Source organism: Macrobrachium rosenbergii, chromosome 2, assembly GCF_040412425.1.
Source record: "Macrobrachium rosenbergii isolate ZJJX-2024 chromosome 2, ASM4041242v1, whole genome shotgun sequence".
NCBI classification, from domain to species: Eukaryota; Metazoa; Arthropoda; class Malacostraca; order Decapoda; family Palaemonidae; genus Macrobrachium; species Macrobrachium rosenbergii.
Window position 1 is genome coordinate 36,723,013 of NC_089742.1, and position 11,416 is coordinate 36,734,428.

The window sequence follows — 11,416 nt, forward strand, 5'->3', positions numbered from 1 at the left end:
TTCCTTTGTGAATCACTACGAAAATTACTAAGATTATTAGCATCATAAAGCACGTCTGTCACCTCAAATCACTCACTTCTAGAATGAGTTATTCTCTTCCTTTCTTTGTGTTTCCTGAATGGTTTTCCCCAAATTCTAAGTCCATGGGACGGGCAGCCCAACGTCCTGTCAAAGCCCACAACCGAAAGAAAACAAGACAAAAGTAAGAGAAGAAACTTCCTGAGCGGAAGTTCATGATCCAAAAATCAGAAGCAGGAAGAAAATTGGCGTTAACGTCTCGCCAGTCCCACTTTCTCGTAGAGACGGATGTCTTTCAGGAAAGACCGCCAACAAGTACTACTAGAATATTGGAACAGCTTGGGGTCGTTGTGTCCTTTGTTAAAGGTCATTTAACTAATAATGAAGTATCTTATTCCCGTCGTAGTAATTTTCTTCCTTTCTCAGTAAGACTAATTTCGAGAATTCTGTTGTTGAAACTAAATGAATACGAAAAGCATGATGGAAGCATAATGACCGGTTATATATTTTTCATAAGATTATTTTAATTACTGGATGTTCTTAGCACAAGTAGCAGTGGAAGTCACTGACTCTTTAATAATTCAGTAACCCAAGTTCAACTGCGCCTGATGCCAGCGTATAGTAATGATAACGATAATGAGGAGAAGTAGAAAAAAGACCAACATACTTATTCCTGCGCATCGTCACCTCCTCGCCCTAATTTTTACTTTCAATTAAATTTCACGCATCATTAACCAACAGTTTAACAGAAGAGCACGATCACCCTCCTTACATAAAGATGAGCATTGATTACCATGCATGAATGACAGACAGCACAGGCACTACCACTCGTAAAGTTGAACAGGACCATTTCCCCGCTTTTTTTCACCACTGGTCCCCGCCAGCGAATAGCTCAAGCTCCCAGCGGGGTGCATGCCAATTACCAGCTCCTGGCTCTCCTCAGGCTGTCTCAAGTGCTGATTGTTGAGCTGCATTTGCATGACGGAGCTGTAATTCAGATGCCTTCTGCTTGCTTCTCCAACAGTAGTCATTTTATTTCTTGTCATCAGGTCATGAGGACTGGGATTACTGTCTTCTCTACTTGTTTTTAATCTCACTTCATTTTATTTTTTTTACTTGTTATTAGATTTGGAGAGCCGAGGATAAAATTTGCTTGTCCTTTTTAATGTACTTGGACAAGTTTCTTCAGACTCAGATGAAACTGATAGGGGCATTTGGTTTGAAACGTCATGCCAAGCTTCTGTGATTAGCCTAGTGATTTGTGGATCACATCTTGGCTCGCTTAGACTCTGATTTGACGATAAGTGTTCTTTCCCTCACTGAATAATTTTCCCACATTCTGAGATTTCTTACAACTTGTGTTTACTCTCATAGCTTTTTTTTTTTTTACTTCTGCTTTTTGACAATCTTTATCACATATTTTGTCTATAAACTTTTATGTATTGTAATTTTCATGAACGCAGTCCTCTAACAGAGTCAAATCATCTACCTATGTGTCTCCTTTGCCGACAATAATTCCTTGGGCATTAGAATTTTAAGTAGATGTGCGGGTGAACTGTATATTCTCCATTCTGCTTTATGTTCCTCTAACATTCATATCCCTCCTTCAGTTTCCATTTTATTTTTTCTCTTACCAAGACCTTAAGGTCAGGATGCAGTGAGCTTTAGTGACACTTTCTTCTTTTTATCCTATCTCGGGCCAAATGGATTGATCCTTCCCATGCAAGCACTGGTTTTTATTTAATAGATTCTTTGTCCGGTGTCCATGCTTCCACAGGTGGAAGTTCGTGTGCCAAGGTAAGAAGATATCGAACTGGTCAAATCCACAAACACATATCAAGAATTGTAAGTGAAAGCTTATGAAATAATTGCCCGTAGACATGCACGTCTGTACGAATCTCTGAGTTCGGAAAAAATATATAAATATCTATATTATATATATATATATATATATATATATATATATATATATATATATATATATATATAATATATATCAGTTAAAATTCATCACATCAAGGTGTTTCGATCCCAGAGAGAGTTATCCATACTGGCCAGGCTGGTTGCCCGTACCAAACCGCAATAATCTTCAAACTGAGACATTTTTACAAACAAGCAAATAAAAAAAGGTGTTGAACGCTGCAGATTCCACGCGTCAGATGGCATTAACATCGCGAGGAGGTCGTAGCCGTGGAGAAAGGACAGCTGGGCATTGTTAGTTTTGACTTACAAAATAGTATCGTTGTTCAATGATTTACAAAAGCCAGCATCGCTGAATCTGGACCGAATCCGGAAAGGTTATTCTGACTTTTCTTAGGTCATTACTCCATCAAAATTTTGGAACAGTTAAGAAAAAAAAGAGAGATAATTTGAAAGAGCACAATAGATCAGATACCGTATTATAACTATGTAAATGGAAGTACCCAGTGAATAATTTATAGAGTGAAATACAGGAGTAGATAGGAAGATTGAGGTGACATAAGTTTAGCAAGAGAATATATATATATATTATATACATATACATATATATTATATATAGAGTGTGTGTGTATACTATATATAAATGTGTATATATATATATATGTATATATATATATATATATATATATATATATATATATATATGTATAACTGAATCATGAAAAATATGGAATGATGAATATATAAATAAAGATAAAACTACTGAAGGAAACGGAAACACTGGAGAGTGTGTGTGTGCGTGTGTATATATGTATATATATATATATATATATGTATATATATATATATATATATATATATATATATATATATATATATATATATATATGTATATATATATATATATATATATATATTATACTGTGATCCTGACTGTTCTCAGATTTGATTAGAGGTTCATTCACATTGCAAAAGACTAATTGCATCTCACTATCTTATCCATCACCTTACTAATCTTCTCATGATAAGAGAACAGAAGGAAAGAAACTCTCTCTCCCCTCTTGTCAGGCAGTGTATTGTTACTGTGATATCTAGTAGAACTGCACAGTAATTATACTAATTCTCCCCTAATCCATCTCTTGTCCTATGTATTCAATAGGCAACGCACCTCTAATAACAGTATCGGGAACACGCAAATTGAATTAATTAAAAAGCAAGCCTGAATTTGAAACGATCTCAATGGTCTGGCGTCATTGTGGCTCACTGCCTCTTGCACCAGACGCCAATTGTCTGTTGCAAGTTTTAGTGAGAAGTGGAGTTTTTTCGATGCTTAAAATAACTGGGTTTATGAAGAGCCGTCAGTACATGTTTAGGCTTAATTGCAAAAACAAAGAGAGAGAGAGAGAGAGAGAAGTTTCTCGTCGTTTAGAACAGATTAACTTTTCATGACGTATATTTTTCATCAGAGAAGTGAAACACTTTTTCAAAGAGCTTTTGATGCACAGGAGCGAATGCTAACAAGAATTTTTTTTAATTTTAGTCTTAGTGTTAGCATTATCACTATTATTATCTTGAACGATCATTCTTCCGAAAATATTGATTCAAAATTTACCTGATAATACCTGACAATAGGCATGGTGGATTTTAAGGCCGCTTTTGCCATAGTATACTCTTCCCTTTCATAGGATGAAATCCCAAAATCAGATATACCATAAGATGATTGGAGAAGGAAATCCACAGTTATGTATATGTGCATATATTTAAAGATAAATCAGTTATGTACTGTACATATACATAACTGTGGATTTGCTTCTCCATTTTAAGACTCATGCTACGATGAGTATTTTTTAAGAAGATAATTACTAAATAAGACTAGAATTAGCTTTCAAATGAGCAGGCATGCAAATGGCATGTATTTTTTAAACCCTAATACGTTCAAACTTATTTCCAGTAACATAGATAATGATAATTATCACTAAGTTAAACAATATAATAAATCGAAAAAGTTATTAAAATCATATTTCCAAGCACACTCAATACTATAACAAAGTTCCTCTCGAGATGAAGTGGAAAGTGTAATTTTTAAAGAGAATAATTCTCCGCTTAACGTTTGTTTTGTATGTTTATTCAGAATTACCCAAGTATTTTAACATGAGATATCGTAATGATAATTTAGTGGTCATAATAATCATCGTATTCATTCAAAATAACAAATGAGACCATGCAGACAAGTTTCACCAATCTTATACCAACCGGCATAAACCTGTTAAAAAAAGAACAACAACAAAACACAAGAACGGGGAAATGCGCACTATTCTCCCCAAAAGGAAAACGCGCCTAGGGGTTACTCGCGCCATCAGGGACACAAACAGCCAGTAGTTCGTCTAAGCGATGCAGTCGAAAGAAAAGAAAGAAAAAAAAAACAGAAAACTGGACTTTTAGGCTGGTCTTAAGGACTCTAAAGGACACAGGGGCCGTTTAGAGACATGACCGAATGCAACAGGCTGCCGGGGTTAGTCTTTTAAATGCGTAACTCGACTGTTGCAGAGCTTGAGAAATGCGAAGCCGAACTTGCTCCTTGGCGCCACCGTGGAGTTCGCAGCCTGTAATGATTTAATTTACCTTTTCTTTTCTTTTCTTCTTATCTTATTTTTCTTTTTCGTCGGTCATGCAAATCGCTCTACCAGTTTTTGAAGTTGATGTTCATTGCCGTGAAGACTGGTGTCTTTCAAGATAAATATATTTGAGAATTTGTTTGCAATGGAGGGTCGTTTATTATACAATTCACACATCAAATTCAGTTCCGTGTAGATAACGCAATCTCTCGGGTTTTCCATTTACATGAAATCATGCCTTAATATCTAACGATGCCATCATAACTAACGTTTAAGAGACCTCTTAAAATTTGTCGCTTTATATGTGTGCTTTTAAAAACGGAGTTCATGCTATTCTCAATGGGTAACCAGTAAGCATATATAACTATAATTATAGTCTATATTAAAAAATCTTAATATCCACTCATGCTATCTTAGGAAGGCTCAAAAAAGCAACGAAAAACTAAATAATAAAACAAACTCTAAGTCAGATCTTTCAGACGACACTCTCACACAATGACTCCTTATCCTTCGAAGTCATTACAGATTCCGCAGCGACCAGCCGACGACGGAGGAGGATGAGGACGACGACTCTGGGCATCACCACCGCCACAGGCACGACCCCTACAGCGGCGTCGCCCACGTCTCGCGGTGTCGCCACAACTTCAACGACCGGACGGAGGCGGGAATCAACCGTCAGATCAACTTCTACATGCACTCCGGATACGTTTACAACAGTATGGTAAGTCTCCAATGGCTGTGAAAACAACGTTTGCAATATTTTTCGACAGGGATTTTGTCCTTACGACCCCCAGTCATGAGGAAGAGAAATAAAGAATAAAGCCTAAGACTTCTTAAAATGAAGGACGGAAAAAGAAGAAATAAAAGAATATATACCTTGATAAACGGAAAGACGTAATCCGTGAACCGAATAAGGTCAATTTGCGGGTTTCAGTGTGGTCTGCTTAGGCGAAGAAGGAAAACTTTCCTTCAGTTCAACGGTACAGTGGCAGAGATTTTTATGCAGAGGCCGATGGAACTGGCAACCTTATGCCATTGTGCAAGATCCAAATCATGAAATGACAAAGCTGAGAGAAGCCTCCAGCAGACAAGTCATAAAACTCCAAACTGCTGGACCCGAGCATTGCAGAAATTACCTCTGACTATCACTTGTCCCCAGCCCATCATCTTGACCTTCAAGAGGCTATCTTTATTTTTCCACATTTAAAAAATTCACTTCGTTAAAAAATACGTTGCGGACTCCTTGACCTTCAAAGGCCCCTGCAGGGCATTTGCTTGCACGCAACCCCTACTGCTACTTAGGAGAAAATACGAAAATGCAAATAACAGTTCACACGCGCACTTATCGAAGGCCACCGATGGAGGACAGGGGGTGGGAATTCGAAGGTAGCTCTGGGCTTCTTTGGACAAAGGGAGAAGAAGAGAGGAGACACGAGGGGGAGAAACCCCTACAGGATTTTGAGGGTACATTATTTAAAAGGTAATATTTTAATGTTTTAAAGCAAGCACATCATGTTACCGCAAGAAGGTGAGAGTGCAGTTTTGGTGTAATTACCTGACCCAGACAAGTGAGGCTCGGGTTTTATTTCCACCTGTGTCTTGTTTGTTTGTCTGCTTGTTTTTTGTAAGTATTCTCCACAAGTAAGGTACAGTCGCAGACAATAATCATGTGTTTTTATCCAGTATTTTCGTAACGTTCCATATATGAAAGTGCCCAGTGAAGAATAAGAGTAGAAAAAATATTATCAAATGAACACATAAGTTCCTTCCTAAAAAGTGAATAAATGAATAAATGTATACGCTCGTCTTGTAAGCTGGCGATTATTGATATAAAATATGAAAAGTTAAACGTAACACCTTCTGAAGATATGCTTTGTTTCTCTAAAAATCAGTTGAATAAACAACTTAATCTTGACTTTTATGTTTCCTCATTAATCATGCTAATCTTATACAGATTTAAAAGTATGAATATTTAATGTGTTGTGAAGATTATCGTATGCTTATTCCGTGTCCATTACCATGAAAGATGACATAATTCACTCATAGAGAAAATGTCACAATCAAGATAAAAATTTCTACTACATTATGATGTTCAATTTCGTGATGTCATCGACATAACTGAACACGCACAGACAATGGGAGAGCCCGCCTAGACAAAAATGCAAAAAAGTTCTCAAATGTCTTCTCAAGATAAACATTGTAAATTCAGAAATAGATTGCCTTTGCCTTGGAGCATATTCCTGCATAAATTAAAAGCCAGTCTTGTAGAAAAGATCACTAGTGGCAATAATTTCCCTAAGATACGACCTTCAAAGTGAAGGTTTAGACACGCCCTCCATTACGAGGAAAGTCGAGGAACGACCAATTTTCCATAGCTTTTAGTTCTACTTGCTCAACTGAATTAGTTTTCAATAAAATGGGTTTAGATTAGATAATCTTATTATCAAGAGATTTCCTATCAAGATCATTATAATACAAGGTTAACAATATATATATATATATATAATATATATATATATATATATATATATATATATATATATATATATATATATATATATATATATATATGTATATATATATATATATATATATATATATATATATATATATATGTACTGTATGTATATATATATATATATATATATATATATATATATATATATATTTGCAATATAAACACAAATATAAAGATAAACACTGTATTTTCTTAACACATACATGAATTTTATAGACATCATAAATATATATATATATATATGTATTTGCAATGAAACACATAAACGCTGTTTTCTTAACACAATGAATTTTGCAGACATCATAAAGCTCGTGTTTCCATCCGTGGCTGTTTAGAAGGACAAAGTGTTAAGAAAAAAGGAAACTAATTTACAAAAAAAAAAACTGCAGATAGATAGATATTTTGCATACTGGTCCTGGTTTCATGTTATGAGTTTTAGAGAATTTTTTTCTTGCTCCATAAAAATTTTTACCTGCTGTGACACATATGAATTCTATTTATTCGCATATCTGTTATGACCTCTCCAAAACTTGTATTTTGCAATCAGCCCATGTGATTGTTCTAAGGATATCTGCATTTTTATTTTGTCACACCCATTTATTTATTTATTTTTTTTATATTTAGTCACATTTTCAGCCCCTCCTCTCCAACTGATCCTACCTTCTTTTTCTAACTTTGCTTCAACCAGATAATGATTAGATATACCTTCACCCAATCCAATTAAATCACTACATACATTAACATACCCTTCCATCTATTCTGCATTAACATATAAAAAAACTCTTATCTCTGCATTTTCTCTGTACTTTGCGTACATACGAATATTTGCCCTTTTTTGGAAACCATGTATCCTCAGCAATCAAATTTTTCTCAGAACACACTTTCTCTATCACCTACTTATCCATTCAAATCACACAGCACAACCACCCTTTCTGTCTTTTCCAATCATGCTCACTTCATCTGTTCTTTTGAATTAAGTGCCACAATATCCTGCTTTGTTTCCTTAAAGCAACTAATATAAACTTCTTCTATTTTTTACCATCTGTACCATATCGCCTCACATTCAAAACCCTAGAACTTAAAGAACTTGTTTGTTCTCTGCCTTCATGAAACATTAGTTCAGGATACAGGAACCAGACCACACGTCCTTTGTCATCTGGTGGCTTCCACAATGCAGAACAATGAGAATATCATATTTTTACTTCCCGGAATCTCACGGGAGTAAAATGAGTGACCTCCCTTGGCCTTATAGGAAAAAGCTCATTCGCCATTAAGGAGCCTTTAATTTCACTCAGAGGTTCGCAACCCTCCGCCAGGTGCTCCTTACATATTTACAAAAAATTTAACAGGATTTCATAAAGAGAAATATATGTAAAACTTTTGCAACGTTTTAATTCGCAGGCGCATTACTTTGGCCGCTGTGACATCGCTCTGCCAGGATTCCAGAAATTCTTCGAGCAGATGGCCACGGAGCAGAGGGAACGCACTGAAGCCCTCATGAAGTATCAGAACATGAGGGGAGGTCAGGTCAATCTCCAGCAGGTCACCGCCCCCACTACAAACGACTGGGGGACGGGCATAGACGCCATGATCCAAGCACTGGAACTCGAGAAGACTATCAATCAGGTGAGAATTGCCTTTCATTTCGTCGTAGTCTTTTCAGCTGCTTAGAAATAATTGTGACAGTACATTAATTTCTCCCATAGGTAGCCAGATACCACCCTCCAGAACCCCCACCCCCAGTTTACACTGCTTTCGGATTCCGTGACTCTAGTAACTTGTCAGACATGAAGAGGTTAGGTCTATGGCTCAGAAAGAAGTAGTCCTAATCCCGAATTCCTTCCTGTTCCTTTGCAGGAATTGCTGGAATTGCATATGGTGGCAATGCAACACGATGATATCCATGCGGCCTCTTTCATCCAAAGCGCTTTCCTCGCGCCCCAGGTAACAGCTCTCTCTCTCTCTCTCTCTCTCTCTCTCTCTCTCTCTCTCTCTCTCAAATAACTCAGTATTAATTTCTCTTGACAGTTTCTGTTATGCTGAAAATCATATGCAATTGTTGCCATACCAGTATGCAATTTCAACAATATGTGCATATGGATATGACGTTTTCACTGTAGGCTATGTTTCTGGATAACTGATATCACACGAGCCAGGCATGAAATACATTCTGAGCACATAATTAGACATCAGCCTCCATTCTGCTATTCACAAGTACATAACAGAACTTCTTTCTTTTCTGTGGTTTTAATTGAGTTTGCGTGTGTGTGTGTGTTTGCTTATGTGCATATATGAGAGTTAGCGTAAACACTTTTAATCCTCACATCATGCACATCGCTGGATTTCTCTTATAATGGATGCCTTAAACAAATTTACTAGTTAATAATATTAGCTTTTTCATAATGTTAAGCATAAAGTACAATTTTGGGCTTTGTTTTTCAGGTCGAGAAAATCTTTACCATCAGTCAGTACATCACTAACTTGGAGCGAGTAGGACCTGGCCTGGGCGAATATATGTTCGATAAACTTCCGCAAAATTAGTTCCTGATGAGCCCCTCCAGCCTACCGGCTTCTGGTTGTTCTTCCAGGAATGCTGTTTCCTCCCAGCCAAATTACATCCAGTGTTCTTCCAGGAACGCTCTTTCCATCCAGCCAAACTACTTCCAGTGTTTTCCAGGAACGCTCTTTCCTTATAGCCACAATGCCCCAAGCGTTCATCCAAGAATGCTTTGTTTTTTTTTCAGCTAACCTGCAATCGAAGCTCTTCCCGTCTCTTCCACCCGACCCGCCTTCGGTGCTTTTCCAGGCAAACTTTTCTCTTCCAGACTGCCTACTGCCATTGCTCTAGCAGACAAGCACTTCTTTTCCAGCCTGCCTGACTTCCTGCTCTTCCAAGCAAAGTCTGTTCTGTTTAGCTCCGTGAATAAGACAGTAATTGCTTTTTCGTAAATTATTCATGATCGTTTTCTAGCCCTTATGTACTTAAGTTGCACATTGTGACCTATAATGATTTCTAAAGCAATAGTTCGTCTTGAAGAACTTACTTTCTAGCCAGAAGGTTTATCTAGTAGAATGCATTTTTTTACAATCAGACATTCATTATAAAGAATGCATTTTGTAAACACAAGGTTTAAGCGAACATAATGTCCTGTAACTATTGCTATTTCTGTAACGTCTCCTTTTTGAAACTTTACTTCAGTTGCCCAAGTTACCTTGACAATGATGATACAGGAGGCTTTATCATAAACTCTAAACCATTTCCGAAGGCGTTTTTGAGCCAAAGCTGGTCCAAAAGACCTCTTCCTTGAGCTGCAAACAATGCCTAAACTTGTCTTGTTTTTGCCATTGCTGCTGTCGTAACATGATGGGCAACTCAAGTTGTTAAGTTTTAGCAACAGGTTTTCCTTTTAAGTTAAAATGGACCCGGTTTTAGAAATATTGCATATCCACAGAAAGTTGCGACACCGTTGCGTATAATTTGTAAAAAAATAAATAAAAGACAGTCTTATAACTGATCAACCCTGTTCTTGTGAAAGTTGCTGAAACCAACATTCCTCAGTAATACAATGAAAGTGAGTAGGTTCCAGGTTCGCGTTTGTAATTTGGTAGTAGGGCTTCAGTGAAAAAATTAGCAATCTGACCCTTACACATTAAAAATAAAACTTATTTTTTCGTTAATATAAAATAAATAAAATAACACAGTACCTTTCCATCTTTTAGTATTTTTGTTCTCCGGCATTCTGCCTAGATTAGATCCCGACTTGTTTTCCGTGACAGGGCACAATGGAGCTAGGTGTACAGAATAGGCCTACTCTGAAATGAAGATTGTGTCTTTCTGAAGTGCCTACTGGTAGCTACAGAGCTGTTTGTTGTACCTTTCATTTGCGAAACTGAGATAGAAGAGGTCGTTTTTATTGTCTTGATTCTGACCATATGACTGTGAACAAAAAAGTTTGTATTCTCTGTGAATTAGTATTTATGGTAGCAATAATGGTATTTACAATCGTTTTACTTAGTAGCAGATTATTCAATACACATATATGTAAGGCGTTAATTTTCTTGTTCCTAGCTGTATATAGCTTAGGCTTTTTATTATATACAAACTTGCCTATAGAATTATTCCTTCCTCCAATGTACTGAGGATAAGAATTCAAAGACATATTTTGATTTAACCCATACGGAAGTCATGGGTGGGCATAGGCTTGCTTACTATTAAGTATAGCTACAACAATATCGCACAAGTATTTAATATTCTAATATTTTATTCAAATTGATTCTCACTATATGTATAAAAGGAATACAACTACTGTAATTGGTATGTTGTTTTAATAAATCTATCATTTCT

General features: G+C 36.5%; 1 protein-coding gene across 4 annotated transcripts in view; it reads left to right on the top strand.

Moving 5' to 3' along the window:
• Positions 1-11,416, top strand: part of LOC136845015 (soma ferritin-like) — a 14,001-nt gene extending 2,585 nt beyond the window's left edge. Inside the window, exons 2-5 of one of the 4 annotated variants that reach the window (XM_067114695.1) lie at positions 5,070-5,274; positions 8,473-8,697; positions 8,929-9,015; positions 9,514-11,416. In XM_067114695.1, the coding sequence (XP_066970796.1) occupies positions 5,070-5,274; positions 8,473-8,697; positions 8,929-9,015; positions 9,514-9,612 (616 nt within the window). In that variant the 3' untranslated portion in view covers positions 9,613-11,416. The remainder of the gene's footprint in view (positions 1-5,069; positions 5,275-8,472; positions 8,698-8,928; positions 9,016-9,513) is intronic. The other 3 variants (XM_067114701.1, XM_067114711.1, XM_067114717.1) reach the window with 3 other exon arrangements.